This window comes from Centruroides sculpturatus, unplaced genomic scaffold, assembly GCF_000671375.1.
Source record: "Centruroides sculpturatus isolate CEXI.00-Female unplaced genomic scaffold, Cexi_2.0 scaffold49, whole genome shotgun sequence".
NCBI classification, from domain to species: Eukaryota; Metazoa; Arthropoda; class Arachnida; order Scorpiones; family Buthidae; genus Centruroides; species Centruroides sculpturatus.
The window spans coordinates 1,256,687-1,275,706 of record NW_019384317.1 but is presented as its reverse complement, the minus strand read 5'-3'; the positions used below and the strand labels follow the sequence as shown (position 1 = coordinate 1,275,706).

At 30.1% G+C, this 19,020-nt stretch overlaps 1 protein-coding gene across 1 annotated transcript in view; it reads right to left on the bottom strand.

Annotated features, from left to right (window-relative positions):
* The window catches only part of LOC111623708, a 62,307-nt gene that overhangs the window by 19,014 nt on the left and 24,273 nt on the right, over positions 1-19,020 (bottom strand). Inside the window, exons 10-15 of the mRNA XM_023366396.1 lie at positions 16,493-16,747; positions 12,354-12,509; positions 12,129-12,282; positions 11,638-11,715; positions 11,359-11,501; positions 11,113-11,291 (exon numbers count right to left, since the gene is read on the bottom strand). Of these exons, the coding sequence (XP_023222164.1) occupies positions 11,113-11,291; positions 11,359-11,501; positions 11,638-11,715; positions 12,129-12,282; positions 12,354-12,509; positions 16,493-16,747 (965 nt within the window). The remainder of the gene's footprint in view (positions 1-11,112; positions 11,292-11,358; positions 11,502-11,637; positions 11,716-12,128; positions 12,283-12,353; positions 12,510-16,492; positions 16,748-19,020) is intronic.

The following is a 19,020-nucleotide window of genomic DNA, read 5'->3' as shown; positions in this document are numbered from 1 at the left end:
GATGACATTTTTGACTATGTATAATACTGTGTGTGTAATAATTAAGCCAACATAAACATAACAATGTTGTACAAGTTTAAATTATAATGAAACATTATTTAATTAATAAAAGTCCAACATTTATTCAAGTAACTTTATTCATTTTCTTACGTGCAAACAAATTTTCAATGCAACTGTGGTCTAACCAAGAAATACTGTTGCAGTATCTTCATAAAAACCATAATATCTCTAAGTCTACTTAACACTAGACTATGTAACATTGTATTTAAGTTAAAGCATCACATAATACACCACTTCCACTAAAATATTTTTTTTAAATTCCAAAATAAACCATAAATGTAACACATTAACAAGCTGTTTTCTTTTTTAAGTGGCTTAGACCATTGTTACACTGGCACACTCATTTAAAAATAGTATTTAAGAGAGAAGGTTCTCTTATGAAATTACAGTGTGTCCAGAATGTTATTGTGCAGTGAAAAAGGTTTAAATAACATCTTAATAAAAGTGAAGTTTTACGTATGATATTGCAGTTTCTCCTATAGCAAATTCTGGAATTTTCCCCAGAGGAGTGAGGTCTGGACCTAGCTGGTTCCATAGGAGTGTGTGCAGTTGAAAAAAGTCCAAAAATCAGAACATCTGTGAGTAAGCAATAATGCCATCTATTGAAAAATGGAAACATGGGACATATGATTTACAGGTCTTGTATGCAATGTCATATGTATAACTTTAATGTTATTACAAATTTCTCATTGCACAGTAACATTTTGAACACCCTGTACAATTTAAAATACATGGGAGTGCAAATTTTATTAAAGTTCAAAAACAGTTCAAAATTTAATATAATCTCAGCTTCTGTATATTGTAAAATATTCTTATAATTAAAGTGGAGTAATTGTTTACTAGTATTGTTAATATATATTTACAAAAAACTTACATTTAATGATAGTTACATAGGAAAAATAGTTTCTTACCAGCTCTATATCATGTTGACTTTAAAAATTAAATATTATAAATTATTTTAGCATATATTTTTATTTATTGATTATCAAATGAAAAATAGAAAAAAAATGTTGTATGTTTAGAAGAAATTTAGTATTTAAAATAAACTGTAATAATACATTAATAAGAAAAGACTAAAAATTTTATTTTTTAGTCTTATCTTACTAATGTAACAATTGTAGTTTTAAATGAACACAAAATCCCTAACATATAATAGTTTATAGTTATAAATTGTTAAAATACACTATTGAAGGTGTGTTTTTTAACTAAAAGTTCCAGTGATATAAAAACAAAAATATGTAAACTAGATGCACATGTTTCAGCTTTCATTTCTAAACCATTATGATGTAGATATTATATACATAAATAATATGTAAATCAGATAAAAAGTATAAGTACATAATGTAAACAGCCAGTTTTGCTTGCTTTTAAATTTACAGAAATTGCAAGATTTATAATTGAGTTGTTGAAAGTGAAATTAATGTAAGTCACTTTTCATCTATATTGAAAAATTTAGATCTAAAGTTAAGTACCGATTTAAGAATTATTGCAGATTTATTGTTAATTGCTTTAACCTGTGGGTAAGTAATGTAAATAATACTATTTCTTTATAAAGAACATAGGTTTTTGGAAAAACTGACTTATACCACTTTTGCTCTTAAGTTCAGTTATCCTTACATTGCTAACATAGGCATTGTCCTTAATTTTCATTGCCAGTGTTAACATGTTTGAAATATTAAGTTAGTTATAAAAATTACCAATATTTGTAATTGGTGCCACTTTGTAAATGTATAGGTTTTAGTAATAGATTAGATATTTATTTATTTTGTTTCCAAGATGAAAGAATTTCACTCCTATTACATATTGCTTCTATTAATAATGATGATAAATTGGTCAACTCATTTTCTATAGTATACAATGTTATTTTTTGAGATTTTCTGTCCTGAGATATTGAAGACCACTCAATTAGAATAGAATTGTATCCTGATGTATACTGAAGTTTTTATACTTTCCTATCTTTTAAAACGTTGATGTAAATTTTTTTGTCAAGAATGATTAATGATGAAATACTAAATTTAGTGAACAAACTTTGTATTTGAATATAATTAATTAAAATCCAGAGAAAATCAACAGTGTCAATGCATTGTACTTCTCTAACATTGATGACTGAAATTTAATCCTAAACATTGCTACTTGCCGCTCAAAGTATCTTCAGCCTTGACATATTGTGCATCTATGGTGAAAAAAATGAACTCTTTGAAAGAAAGATTCCGTGTTTGTATTGAAAAATTACAGTATTAAGTTATATAGTAGAAAATGCATAGATAGGAAGAAAATGCTAGTAAAGAGAGATACTAGGTTGATATTATAATTTTACAATTTTTTTTTCTCAACTACAATAATTAAAAAGAATTTTTTTTTTGGAAAAATCAAATAAACTTTTAAATATTGTTTTAAATTATTATTTGATAGTTTCATTAAGTAAATGCTGATTATAATCAAAATTGGTATTTCAAGGAACAATGCTCATTTTAAAGAATATTTATTTTATATGAAATAAAATAATTAGATTTGATATCTTGTTTTATCAGTAACTCAAAATTTGATTTATTTAAAACTACTATTGGAATTAAATTCCATTGACTTGTAGGATTTTAATTCAAAATTTGCATTTATGAAGAAAAATATAAAGTGATTGATTATTAAGTTTTTTCAATTGAGATTTTTTAAATTTCCAACAGAGAAGACAATCTATTTTTCAAAATTGTTTGGTATTAAAATTGATTTTCTGTTGAGCATCCAATATTTGGCATGGATGATGATATCAAAAAATAAACACAACATAAGTTCTCTGCAAATTGTAAGGAATTAGTGCCACATTTAGATGCATGTGATAAATTATGGAGCTTTTTTCAAGAGAAGAATGTTATCTTATGGATTAATGAATTATGTAAAATGTTTTCTTCTCAAAACTAGAAAATGGTTTACTTGACTCATAATACAAAATAGGTTATTAACAGAAATAGTAAATTATAATATGGCTTGGAGACACTCTTTATACTATCTTTTTTGTTTTTTATGACGACGAAATACAGGAGAAATATTATAAATGATGTAATATGTATAATTTTTATGGATTTTATTGTTTAATAATTAGAAAATGATTTTCATATTTTGCATTTAGTAAACTTGTTTGATGTCAGAACATCTTTTAATTTTATCACAAATTGTACTTTTAATATTGCATAATCAGAATTACAAAAATCAACTATATCAAATCATCAGGTGTTCAGAATAATTTAATTATTCGTTTTCTCTCAAAATTTTAGACTTAAATATAATTGTCTTCAAAAAGTTAGCATTAAATTAGACAATTATGATGATGATAAAATCAATTAAATACAATAGTTATGGTATTAAGGAACTTTTGTAACTTTTGAATTTGACTAAGCAGTAAGTTACTTCCTTTTATCATCCTTTTTATTGATAAAAAAGAAAAATTTCATTAATAATTGTATTATATAGGATGAATGGATTTAGTAATGTAAGCCATTACTTTTTATTTGATATTTAAATACAAGTTGGAATTTCTTCTTGAAAAATTACTTTGTAGATGTTTTCATTTCTTGCTATTTATATCAATAATAATGTCATATTGTTTGTTAGCATGCTTTATCTACAAGGACTGATCATTTAATTTACTGAGTAACAGTAGTTTTTTCTTACTGTTATCATCTATCTTTTCTATATCTATCAATGTACTGTAAGCTTTTTGAAATCCTTTTTTGAGAAAATGTGTTACCATTTTGGTACTTCCTACATCCTTGTCAGATATGAAATACTTGACTTTTAGATCTTTCTTCAGTTAGCTCCTCATGATTTGTGTATAAGTCTGCTGAATTTGGGGATATGGTAAGATATTGGCTCTAACTGTAATACTGGCTGCACAATATTGGCAATCACTGCAATTCTGGCAATAGTCTAGTATTATTTTTATGGAGAAACTAGTTAATAGGCCTATTAGTAAGTACTGATGTTTACCATGAATAATAGATAGTAAAGTTTTTTCAGACTATTTTAGAATGTGCTTTCCAATATAAAGTTATACCTTGGAGAATGTGTATTTACACGTCTCACAACAAAAAATTGAAAAAATTAGTAATGAGTTGTTTAACTTTCCCAGCAACATTTAAAGCTGCATGTAGTGCCATCCATTATGATAATTAAAACTATAAAAAGTTTTTAAATAAAATATTATAAAATTTTAGATAGCTTAATTTTGAGGGTAGTGATGGGTTTTATAAAAAATTGTAAATACTAGTAACAAGTAAAATTGTAATTAAGTCGGACTCTTCTGGAGATAGGAGGAGTCGTGTGTCATATCTCCCCACCCCACTGATCTTCAACAATCAAAATTTAATTGCATCAATTTCCCTAATAAACAAACCTCCGTGCAAAATTTCGGAAACTTTTGAGAAAATGCACAGTAATTATTAAGCTTCAAAGAGGCTGAAAAAAATCATGTCTCCCCTACACACACTAACATCTATACATACAGAAAACCCTTCAAATTTTTTTTGCATTTCTTGACATTTCAAGGTGTCCTGAGTCCAAAAATGTAAAAATCTTGGCAATCATTTTTTGACTGATCACCATACTTTCCCTCTGTTATATATAAAAGAACAGAGAAAGTAACAAGCCATGTCCAAAATACCTCTTTCTTCAAAATGATCATTAATGACAGAATTTTGATAAAAGACATTTAAACAAACCCAACACTGATAGAAATCAACATCTATGGAGTCTAGTTATAATATTTGTCGAGGATATGATAGACAGTTGCAAACCCTGCAGTTAGCCAAAGGTTCATCGGTAAATGGCAAAACCAATGAATATCATCACTTGCCCCTTGCCAACCCATATTAAGGCAACATGGTGAGATATGCCTCACCAACCCCCTGCATGGTATGATACAAGAAAAAACACAGCCTGGCCCTCACTCTCCATAGGCCCGAATGATCCTGGGAGGGGTAACCTCAGGAACCAGTCAGGAGGGCAGAGGGTGCTAAGAATCTGTGGAGTCTAAACCATAACTACCCACACAAAACTACAATGCTCTACATAGCAACATACAACTGCTGTACGCTATAAAATCAAGCTAAGCTTGTAGAACTGGAAAAAGAGAGAGAAAACAAAGTGGGACATCATTGGAATCAGTGAAATTAGGCGGAAAGGTGAAGAGCTACTAGATCTAACAACAGGCAATTCCCTTTACTACCAAGGGACACTGACAGGCAGAACACGCGGCATAGGATTTCTAATTAACAAGAAATGGAAAAACAGAATAGTCAACGTAATGAGTACCTCAGATCAAGTAGCCAACTTAAGTATACCACAGATCAAGTAACTTTACAGCTTAAAAATACAACATACAGATTGTACAAGTATACGTTCCAACAATTTCACATACAGATGAAGAGAGAGAGGAATTCTATAACGATGTAGCTGAGACATTGAACAATAATAGAAGCCATTTCAAATATTGAATTGGGGACTTTAATGCCAAAATGGGAAAAAGAAACAATCAGGAACAAGTAGTGGGGAGCTATGGATTTTGTGAAAGGAATGAAAGAGGAGAAAGGCAAATTGCAAGTTACCAGCCAGAACATGTATATATCAAATACATTCTTCAAAAAGAACCTAACAGGAAATAGTCACTGCATTTGGTGCTTCCCATGTCCAAGAATGAAATTGACTACATTCTTACCAACAAGGTCCACACAGTTAAAGATGTCAGCGTTCTTAATGAATTCCAAACAGGCAGGGACCATCGACTAGTCAGATCAAGAATTGTCTTAAATTTAAAACTAGAAAGACTTAAATTAGTCAAAAAACCAAGAATGTTGGGAATCAACATCCATAACCTAATGGAAAACTCGGATCAGTACCAAAGGGTACTAGACAAAAGATTATATGACCAAGTTGATAGCCCTCAGCTAATGAAAATCATTCTTGACTGTGCTAAGATGGTAGGAGGACTGCAACAAAAAAAAATGAACACAAGAAACTGTCTGACAAAACTAAAGATCTGTTAAAATGCAGATAGGAAATGAAAGCAAGTACTACACACAGAATAGAATACAAAGAATTATGTTAGACAATAATAAGGAAACAGATTACAGAAGATATTAGGAAATACAATGAACAACTGATTGAGAATGCAATTGAAAATAATAGGAGTGCTAATCTTGGGGAAGAAACAAATAATTGCACTGATAAACAAAAACACCAGGACCACAAACAGAAATGAAATAATTCAAGAAGTAACCAAATTTTACAGTGTTCTTCTCCAAGCATCTCTAGGGCTCTGTATAATTATACAGAGCCCTAGAGATGCTTGGAGAAGAAGCACTTAACAATGGAGAAAACATCCCAGAAGTTCTAATGGAAGAAATAGAATCAGCATTCAAAACTATGAAAAATGGTAAGGCAACTGGTAATGATGGAATAATAGCTGAAATGTTGAAATATGCTGGCAGAAAGATATGGAAAATCTTGGCAAATTTATACACAGAATGCCTAAGGTCAAGATGTATACCAGGTCATTGGAACAGCACGAATATAATACTCATCCATAAGAAAGGCAGCAAAGAGGACATTAAAAATTATATACCCCATAAGCTTACTCTAATTATTTACAAAATACTTATGAAGATTATCAACAACAGATTAAAAAACACATTAGATGTTGCACAACCACGGGAACAGGCTAGCTTTAGAAGTGGTTTCGGTACAATAGATCATATACAAACACAGAGAATTATTGAGCTGGACCAATGAATATCGAATACCACTGGCAATGGCCTTCATTGACTTCGAAAAGGCTTTCAACTACACATATCCCAGAGCATTAACAGAGGCATTGACAAACCATATATAGAAACTCTAGCCAACATATACAGAGAAGCAAAAGCTAAAGTGAAAATTTATGATGACACTCCAGAATTTCCCACAATTAAAGGCATTTGACAAGGAGACTCAATATCACCCAAGCTCTTCACAGCAATCCTAGGAAATGTATTCCGTAAAATAGACTGGAAGAATAAAAGGTATATCTATAGATGGAGAACACTTCAACCATCTAAGATTTGCTGACGATATGAAATCATCCTGATAGCTAAAGATCCTGCAGTAGTAGTCAGTGATTTAAACAAAGTTAGCAATGAACTTGGTGAAAACAAAAGTCATGTGCAATGATCTGGTAGACAATCAAGACATAACAATAAACATCATCACACTAGAAACAGTAGTTGAATATATATACCTGGGACAAGTAATATCGATATCTGGCTCACTACTTCCAGAAATTGACAGGAGGATCAAACTAGCATGGTCTACATTCAGACNCTGTACAGTGCTATTTTATTAAACAAAGTTTACATGTTTGTTGCTGTAATGATGATACTATGTTTTCCTATATTTTCATCAAAGAAAATCTACTTTATATTACAAATAAAATCACAAAAATTTTGGAGACTAGAACGGATTAATTGCATTTGCATTAATTTCTATGGGAAAAATTGCTTCGGTTAACGAACAATTCAGTTAACGAACGGAGTCGCAGAACGGATTAAGTTCGTTAACTGGGGGTTCCACTGTATTTATATAAATGATATTATAGAAACTATTCCTGAAAATAGTATTATATTGTATGCAGATGATATTGTTATAACCCATGCAGATTGGAATCTTCAATTAATTGAAAATAATATAAATTCTTTGTTGGCTAAATTAAGTAAATATATTGAAAATTATAATTTTAGTATAATTATGAATAAAACAAAATATTATTTGTTTGTCAAATAAAAACAAAAAAGCCAATCTAGGTGATTACAATTAAAAATTAATAATAAAACATATTCAGAGTTAATATTGTAAAATATTTGGTTATTGAAATTGATGATAAATTACGATAGAACAATCATATAAATAATTTAACACTGTCTTTATCTAGATTTATTGGAATATTGAAAAGAATAACGAGTTATATAAATTCTGAGACTGTTTTCCGTTTACATCATGCTTTTATGGAACCCAAACTTTAATATGGTATTTCCGTTTGGGGTACAGCTTCTTCTTTTGTATTGAACAGGTTGCAAGTGATACAAAATAACTTTATTAGAACATTATACAACTTACCTTATAATTCTTCTGTCACTTCTTATTATAACCAGACCAATATTGACAAATTAAAAGTTTTATATAAAAAACAAGTTCTTTTAGAAAGCTTTAAACTAATAAAGGTTGGCAGGAAAGAATCTTATTTAAGTGATAAGTTAAATAAATACTTTAGACCCTCTAACTACATTTATTTGTTAGAAAAATAATTTAATTCTACCAAAAGTTATGCACTGTTTTGGCTGAGATGCACCGATTTACCAATTCATATATAATATAACTGGAATGCTTTAAAAGAAGAATATAAAGATTTAAGAACTTACGGGCAATTTAAACAAGTTGTTAAAAAATTGAACTGTGTCTAGTTTTTTGTATTTTTTCTTTTTGCTGTTTTTTTTTTGTGTTGTTTATTTTTTATATTAGTATTTCTTTTGACACTTGGAAAAGGCCAATGGCCATAGTGTTGTTTAGTTAAATAAATAAATAAATAAAATAAAAATAACCAGCAAATGCTAATGACTTCTTATAGTAGACGGAGTGCATTCTTGATTTCAAAAAGGTTTGCACCCCTGCTTTAAAGCTGACATATTGTAAGTGTTCCGCGGAAAAAAAATGTTAAAGTTTAGTGTTCTCTGACTTCAAAAAGATTGAGAACCATGGCTCTAGATTGCAATATTGGCAATGCATTAATTAATTAAAGCAACAATGCCCTAATTCTGCTTGATTAATTATGTGAACTGTCATGGCAGTCCTTTGTACTCAAGGTAATGTATAGTGCTATCAACTTGTTAATTTAACTTCTTCATGCACACCAGGGTGTGTATAATAAATAAATAAAACCTACTTATTCGAGCCTCTAACCGGTGTGTGGAAATACAAAAAATAAACAACTTTGTAAAAAACAAACATTTTCCAAACACCTTCTGTGTCCTTCTTCAGGTAAAATGGCTGGATTCCTTATTCTAAAACACCGTCACGCAATTTTATAAAATAAAATTCGAACGAAGATTCGATATGCGATGTCGTGTCCCCATCATTCAGAATCGAATTTACTCTTCTCATACGTGTATGATGCACTATTTTTACTACGATCGTTACATGTCCTCATGCATCCTCATACACCAACTTAAATCTTAGTAATCATTATGTAATAAGACTTGCCAAACTAACGAAAGGGCCATTTCTTCTCGGGAGTTAATGCACATAGATGTAGTGTGCACTTTATATATTTCTATCGCTTCTAGCCATTTGAGGTGTTCCATGCGTTTTGTTTTGACTATTAATGGCTAGAGGCTCGAGTAAGTAGGTTTTATTTATTTAACTTGTTAATTATTTTTAACTGTTTAGTAAAGCAGAATTAATAAAACCACAACAGTTTCTTTAAAATCTTTCATATAATATATGAATTAAAGCTTATATAAATCATATAAAGCTTCATATTTCATATCATATATGAATTTGATTCAATTGTATCTGAATCAAATTAGTTGAGGATTAATAGATTTTTAAATCATAATTTAAATGTGTACATTAAATATTTTCTATAAATACATACAATAAAAAAAATTATCTATTATTTTTTTACATACAATTAGCATTTAAAAATAAATAAACTAATTAATTTTAATTAACAAACAACAATTATTTGATATTTAACATTTTTTTAAACAAACTTCAAAAATAAATTTCAAATATTTTCTGATAATTTTATAGTTTACTTTAAAAAATGGCTTTTCAATCTATTATAAAAGGAATCTGTTTATGATTTTTCTAATTCTACTTCAGAAAATAGCCAAAAATACCAATAATTTACTGATTATTGGTAACCCTTTCTCTATTCTATTTATCTTCCCCTAAAACTGGGTGAAGAATCTGTTTTGAAAACTGCAAAGTTAAGTTTAAAAATTTTTTTGGTTTTTGTTATTTATTAATATATTGTGTACAGCAGACTTTATTTACTTTATTTATCACATACACCTATACAGTCTTATGCAAGAGGTAGAAAAGTAATATAGACCTTAAGACACTAGAGTTTAAACCCTATTCAGATTTAAATTCATTCATTTTTTTAAATGTTGAGACCCAGGAGGTCTCTAAAAGAAATAAATTTATTGTGTATATTCATGTTATATAACTAAATACTGTAAATGTCCTTAATCATAGATATGTGATGATCTAGAAAAAAAAAAAGAATTCACAATACTGACATTCAACAATGACTAATAACTAACCACCATTCACGTCAATGCCCAGTCACTGTCAACAACACTCGTTTGAAAAGAACATATGTATTTGGACAATGACATGAATACTAGGTCAAATACATCATTGTTGCATTTCTTTGGTCATTCATATAAATGAATGGATATTCACATCATTTTACTCTTCACACCACTGATCATAAAATATATATCAAAATCTTAGACAAGTGGACAAAATTGAAAAAAGATAGAAATACTTATCATTCTATGTATAGTAAGTAAAAAAGACGTAACAAATTTAAAGTATGAAAGTATTTATAAAACTTATTTATTTATATATTTTCTTGTAAATTTTCTTCAACTACATAAATAGTAAGTTCAGCTTTTTGTTTTATTGCAACAGAAGTTTATTATTTGGGCTAATCAAAATCAGAGTAACTACATTTTCATACCACGATATGAAATTAAATATAATATATAAAAGAAAATCCTATTTTTTCATATTGCTTCTTACTAGTTATGTAGTTATTTGGCAGCATAACATAATGATGACATCACTGTTTAATTTTAAACACTAATGACATGACTTTGTGACTGATATTTTTGTGTACTGAATTATCTGTCTTTAACGTGAATTTTATTTAATTTTAATGGATTACTATTATTTATTAATGAAATATGTAATTTTCAAATAAAAATGTATATAGGACGTTTCCAAAATTTCAATTCATACTTATCAAAGCATTGTACCACTCCCCAAGCTACTGAATGCTCCATAGTAAACATCAATTCATTTCCTCCTCTATGAGTTAAATAAGCATCTTTACCATCTCTAGGTGGTACGTAAGTTGGTCGTATTCCATACAGAGAAATAATTAAGACAGTACGTTCGTCATAATATAATTTTAAAACCTGAAAATTTATTTAAAAAAAAGACTTCAGAATCAATTTTATATAAGTGAAGTTATTTTATACTTACTTTTGGAGGATCCAGCCAGTCGGGTGCTCTCTGAACACACTTCAGATCTTGTTTCTGAGTAAGAAAAGATTGAATTTGCTCTCCTCCATTTCTTCCAGGATAAATTTGAGTAAGACATTGAAAAAATCTCCCTTCTAAATATACTAAAAATACATAATTGCAAAATATATATTTTAAAAAATAATAAATTTATTCAATAAAACAAAATATTATTTGTTTGTCAAATAAAAACAAAAAAGCCAATCTAGGTGATTACAATTAAAAATTAATAATAAAACATATTCAGAGTTAATATTGTNTTTTGCGATAATTTCTTCTTCATGCTATCCATAACTGCCTTATCATCATTAGAAGAATCTAATTATAATAAAACTCCAAAAAGTAAATGAATATTTAAATAATTCATATTTTAAAATATTTAAAAAGTGCAATGATTCTTAAAATTGATAATAATATATTTGATAATTTAATAAAGTGATATTAATATTTGCTAAAATTAAGTAAATAAAAATGTTTATGTTAAGTGACAATTTAACCAAATATTTGATGCAAATTATAAAGTAAAATATTTATAAGTGCTAATAATAAAATCATTAAAATCTACCAAACAAGAAGAAATAATCACTGAAAATATTTTATATTTATAAATAAATTACAAACTTTATAATTTAAGTTTGTGCTAAAATTGATAATTTTAATATTTTAGTTATAAATAATAAATATACTATTATGTTTTATTTTAAAATAATATATAACTTTAAAATATTTACTTATAATTTGTAATTTTGATGCCAATTCTGTCAAAGTCATTCTGTACTCTGGATCGTTGATATAATGTCTATAAACTCTCTTTTCGGATTCGTTAGGACAAGATAAATGCGATTTATAATACCTTGTGTCATAAGACGGAGCGGGAATGCCTTGCTAAACAAAAATTAAATTATTATATAAAATATATTTATTTAATTAAGTGTAATTTATTAGAATATTTTTACCTCATCGTGAGCCATAAATCGCACAAGGACCGTCGCACAAGGTATGTTAGGATTGTCATCCATGTGTTTAGATTCTAAGTGACGTACATTTATTTCCGGGCTTGGAAGGCCGCGATGCAATCTAATTTGGTGCCCCTCAACATTCACCTGGACCGGCTAAAGGAAAATAAAATTTTTCTTTACTCTTCGTTTTTTTGTGTAATGAATACTTTTGAGATTTATGAAATTTTCAACTTGAATACTTTATTTTATTTTTGGGCAATGGATAGCCCAACTGAATATATTGGCTCTTGTCAGATCATTGAAGTTAAGTAACAGAGAGGTAAGATAGTATGTCAGAAAAAGCAAGGAACACTGACTGATGCTGTTTGGGATCAACTCTGTAGCTGTAGCTAGTCCCAAGACTGAATAAAAGAGAGAAGTTAGTGATATTCAGATTATCCGGCCATAGAATGTATGCCAAAACTGATTGTCTACAATAAATGAGTGCAATATCCTATAAAACATGGGATATTCTAAGAGAAAGCACTTTACTGAATTTGTATTATTATAAACATTTTTAATAACGAAAAATATTGTTTACATTTCTTTCAGAATATTTTGAAAAATAATTTTATAATCTTTTCTAATTTTACTTAAATTGAATGTTTATCTTTTTTCCCTTCTCTTTTTTAAATAATAGTAAGATAACAGTGAGATAAAAATTTAAACTAGAATACTAAATTATACTTTTCAAAGTTTAGTTAGTTTTATACCATCAACAGAATACCATTAAATCTCAGATATAATATCAAAAATTTATTTCATATATACTGAAATTTTTCACTGTATATCAAATAAATCAAATAATATCAAATATCAATTATAATAATTAATTAGCTAGAATTATGCTGATTATACTGAAAATTAGCATAATTCTAGCCTCAAATCATTACTTAAAGTGTAGCAGATTCAGATTAATTTACATAAATTTAATTATTATTATTATGTTGGGTTTAGTAAGTTATACTTGACTGAAACCAGTTGTTGAGTACTATACCGGACCAGAGTCAAGACGTAGCAACCAAAACAACACAAAAATTAAAGAAGTGTGTCAGTGTGTGTGTCTTTATTCAGGAATTTCCTGACAATATGTATTCAATGTAGTGGCCTTCTGTAGTATGATGTATGTATTTCTATTCAATTGTAATGTTCCCAGGCTTTTGTGTAGTGTGATGTATGTACTTCTATTCAATTGTAATGTTCCCAGGCTTTTGTGTAGTGTGTGTGGTATCACACCTGTACAGGAGAGAACGACAGGTACAATAACTACCCTATCCATCCTCCACAGATGCCTTATTTCCTGGGCAAGTTCTGTGTACTTGCTAATTTTTTCAGTGCACGTGTTTTGTACACTGTGAGTGTTTGGAATGGCTATGTCTATAATGTATGTGATTTTATTGTGTTTGTGAATGAGTGTGATGTCTGGTCTGTTGTGGTAAATTGTTTTATGGCTCTGTCATAGTACATTTTACGCGTGTTGTTTTCCAATACTGTCGGTGGAATGTATTTGTAGTATGGTTTGTAAATGTCTAATAATTTGTGTTTCTTTGTATTGTTTATGGCATGATGTGACATTTTCTGCATGTGTCATTTGTGAGTGTTGTATCTTTGAGTATGTGTTCTCTGTAGTTTTTAGTATTTATGACCTGATCCTGTATGGCAATCATGGATCCTTCCGTCTCCCCAAAGAGGCATCCTCGATCCAACCAGCCGTTTGACACAGTTTTGTCAACAAAATCCCAGGTCAGGTCGTAAGGATGCCTGCCATGGAGTGCCTTTCGAGCCCATGATTACTTGATGGGGTCTATGCTTTTTATACATTGTGTTGTGTCCATATGATGTGCATGTAAGTTTAGTGGTGTGTTATTTGAGTCTGCTAGAGTTACTGCTTTATGTAACTGTGATGTTTCTTGTTTGTTTGTAGAAAAACTCTTGCAATGACTGTATTTGTTTGAAGTGAAGGTTCACTGTGTCCATCAGGCCACGTCTGCCATCTTTACGTGGAAGGGTTAATCTTTCTCTGGTGGATTTGGGATCATGATGTTCATGCTTAGTAAGCATTGTTCTTGTTTTCCTTTGGAGTTGCACGAGATCTGTGAGTCCAATGTATAACTCCAAAAGAGTATGCAAGTACTGGGATGACTGTGTGTTTTGCATTTAACTGTGTCTAATCTATGTATCTAAGAATGACATTTAACCTACTTTGGTATTCTTTAATTAATCTTTGCTTTATTTGTGTATGTTCTGTTAGTTTGGCTTGTTGGAATCCTAAATATTTGTAGACTTTGACCTCTTCCATGGATTCAATAATATCTCCACTTCCAAGTGCAAAATCTTCTTTCTTCAGGATTCCTTTTTCTATGTGAAGTTTTTTGCATTTGTCTAGGCCAAACTCCATTTGTATGTCCTTGGTGTATGAGTGTGTGATTTGTAGGAGTTGATGAAGTTGTTTTTGTGTAGATGCATAAAGTTTTATGTTGTCCATGTACATGAGATGTGACAGTGTGAACTGTGTTGTTTTTTCATGTCTGATATTGTAGTCGTAATGTGTGTTGTTTAACATGTTGGATAATGGGTTCAGGGTTAGGCAGAACCAGAGAGGACTCAAGGAATCTCCTTGAAAAATTCCTCGCCTGATAAATATTTCGTTTGTTTGTATGGAAGTGTTACTAACCCTGAGATGCAGTGTTGTTCTCCAGTGCTGCATAGTGTTTTCGAAGAATGCAATAAGTGATGGATGTATTTTGTACATATGTAGAATATGTAGCAGCCAACTGTGTGGAACACTGTCAAATGCTTTTCTGTAGTCTATATATGCCATGTGTATGTTTCTGTGTTGTTTGTGTGCTTGCCGTAGAATGACTGAATCTATGAGTAATTGTTCTTTGCATCCTCTGTGATTTCTACGGCAACCTTTTTGTTGTTCTGTAAGAATGTCGTGTTCTTCAACATGTTTGTATATTTTGTTTGTGATACAGATGTCAATAATTTGTAGAGTGTTGGAAGACATGTAATTGGTCTGTATTGTGTGGGGTCTGTGGTTTTGTTGTTTTTAGGTTTCATGTAGGTGATGCCCTGAGTAAGAAATTTTGGCATGTCTTGTGGATTGATGATGATGTGTGTTAGATGTTTAGCTAGTTCCTGGTGCAGTGATGTAAACTTTTTGTACCAGAAATTGTGAATGTTGTCTACACCAGGTGTCTTCCAGTTGTGTGTTCTGTTAACAGTGTATTAGATGTCGGGTACATTTATTTCAGCAGTAGGCATAGTTGGTATGTTGTGCAAGTTTTTGTTCTCCTCCTCGATCCAGCTTGCATCAGCATTGTGTGTGACAGCACGGGACAACGAGAAGACCAATAGGTTGTGAATTATTCTGTTGGTGTGCTACTGTGCTGTGTATCAATGTTTGTTTTGTTACCAATTTGTCTGTAAAAGAGTTTTTCATTGTTTGTAAATAATTTATTTTTTTAGTTTTGTATTGTTTGAGTCTACATGCTTTGGCTGCAAGTTTTTGTTTTAGTGTATCATTGTATTCTGTAATATGTATATTGTGATGTTTGTTTTGTGTGTGTTTTGATTTTCTTGAAAATGTTTTTGAGTTGTTTCTTTAATTTGGGTGTTATGTTGTTTTTAGTGTATTGTGTCAGCCTGCCTAATTGCTGTCTAATGTCATTTATTTGTGTTTCTATTCTTCTCTGCCAGGCAGGCTTGTGATAGAATTGTGTTTTGTGTGTGTTTGTCTGCGATTGTATTTTCAGTCCATGGTGTGTTACTACTGTGACTGCCCCAGCATAAACTAATGTATGAATGTCTGAAAGTGTAGAAATTGAATGGATGTAGTGTGGTAGTAAGTGAGTGTTTACATAATTTAGTGTTTTTCCTATTTCCTTTGACGTGTTGATTTTGGTATTCATGGTCTTTGTGTGGGATCTGTATCTGTATATTTCCATTCAAACATTTCATGTCAGTGAGTCAGTAAAGCCAATGTTATTTTATATTTTATACATAATATTTATACATAAATTTTGTCATAGTAAAATTTATGATTAATAAATAAGTTATTTTCATGTTTACAATAGTAATTTCATAATACTTACTTTACCACGAATGTTACTAAACACGTCTATAAGACAAGATCCAATAATTACAATCTGTTCTGTATGTCTTTCTATTGTATATACTCTGAGTAACACCAGTGCATCAGGATTCATGACTTGCTTCTCTCTGTTTATTGTAAGCTTGAAATCAAACTGGGGATTACGAGCGGGAGAATTTATCTTAGGAAAAGCCAATATTTCTGGAGTTTTTGGATATTTTTCGCCAAGATATAAATTAAGGAATTTTCCTGTAACCTAAAATTAAATATATTTTAATAAAACAATATTGTGTATAACTAATTAAATATATGCAAATTGTATATCTTATTGTTTTTTCAGATTGAAGTGAAAATTTAAACTATATAGAGCTATATAAACTATATAATTCACATTAATATAGACAAAATTATGATCAAATTATTGTAATTTAAGCGGAATTTAATGCAGGAATGCATAAAATACAGCCCACATTTCAATTCAACCAATCATTTAATTTTGGTAAAAATATTAAGTTAATAGGCCTGTTCAACTATTCATAAATGCATAATAAGCATTATTTTAACTTAAATCCACATATTGTAGTTGAGTTTAACTTAGTCTTGGACTGTTGGATTTGAGCAAAAGTATTTGCTTAACATCTATATGAATGTATATCAGCTATAATAATGTGATCCATTTAAAAAAAAATTTAATCTAATGTGATCTGAGTCGACAGTGTCAATAATGTTTTCTTTCATTAATTAAATTTTCAATAAAATGTAAATGCTCTCTAAAATAAAGTTGATAAAAGCTAATTTTCAAGAATTTTATGTATAAAAGCAGTCACTAAGTAAGAGTTTATTTATTTATTTGTCGAAGAGTTTATTATTATGATACTCTGGCATTTCACTTTCTTTTGTCCACATGCCTAAAGATGGCCCATTAATCAGTAAGCTGGCATTCTCTGAAAAGTAGCTGATAATTCAAAATTGTCCAATAAAAATCTGGCATGCTAGTATTTCACAATTTCAACATGTTTGGGCATACACAATAAAGAGTTCAGGCAGAAAAAACAGCATGTCTGAAAAATAATTATTATATGCACATAAATCGTTGCAAATGTTGATTTTTTGCAATAATATGTTCATTAATATTTTTGCAGGTTTTTCAGTCAATCTGAACACAGTAAAGTCAGCATCTTTAACAGTGGATGAAGTTGAAGTTGAACTAATGTTTTCAATTCAACTAATGAGCAATCTTCAGTTGTAGATGGATTAAAGTAAAATGCCAGTGCCAATTAGGAGGAAAGAGGAGATCTGCTACAGTTTTTCCTGGTACTGAAACTGGCAGGCAGCCAAAATCAGAACCATCTCTCACTCATCCCATACTAGCATTGCAAAAAGTGTGAAATTTATAACACTGTTATAGTATGTTTTAAACAGCAGGAACAAGAACTTCCTCTTCCTTCCTAGCAACATCTCCTTAGTCTTTTGCACCAACCACCACCAAACATAGTCCACCCCTCCTTGCTTGTTTAACTCTATCCATCTTTCTAACAGGTACAGGCATTTCACTTTCTTTTGTCCACATGCCTAAAGATGGCCCATTAATCAGGTCAAAAATATTAATAGTAAGTGTTCCTTAAACTTCACTCACTGTTAAAAGTGTACTGATTAATTCAATAGATTAACTACAATGTCTAGTTCATTCCCAGAATATAGTCATACACTGTCTCATATTTGGACTGATTAAAGTGTATGTAAACAAATTGGAAACATACAGAAGTATGCACTGATGCAAAATACACAGCAATGTCTGCAATGTTCAAATTGTACGGTACATAATACATCAAATTTTACAAAAATTACAAATATTATTCAGTAATCTGGCATATCTCTGGTCCCATATATGTCAAATTAATGAAGTTCTATTGTGATCAAAATTGCACTTTATCCTATTAAACAGAGCTAGCAATCAAAATAATTAAGGAACCAAGTCCGAGCGTTATTTTTAGTTATTTTTATTTTGCTTTTTATGCTATTTTGTTTGGGGCTTATGTTTTGTTAGGATGAAGGCTTCCTCACCATTCACCTTAGAAACTTAAAAATAGAAGAAAGAGAACCAACTCACCGACAAAAAAAAGCACCATAGAAAAAACTCACGCACACTTGCGCTCCCGAGCAGAAAAAAGTAAGTCCGCACCGAGAAAGAGGGAGGGAGACCCCACAAGCACAACTTAGGAACTTGCTAAACACGAAGAAAACATTCCAAAAAGTGTCAAAAAGAATAATGTAAAAGGTTAGCGAGTATTGTCGGGAAATAGGCTGCCAGGCAGAAAAGAAAAGTTTACTGTTAGCGATAAGTATGTAAATGAGGGAGTGATCTCAATCAGAATTGTGACGTCACCTCATAGTATAAAGTCTCCGAATCTCAAGTGAAAATGACCGAGGTGAGCTTCGTAGCAGCGAATGACAAGAGGTGTCCGATAGCGATAAAGTGGTTCCAAGGCGATTTGAAGTTATTCGATTTGTGGATCAAAGATTAGAAAG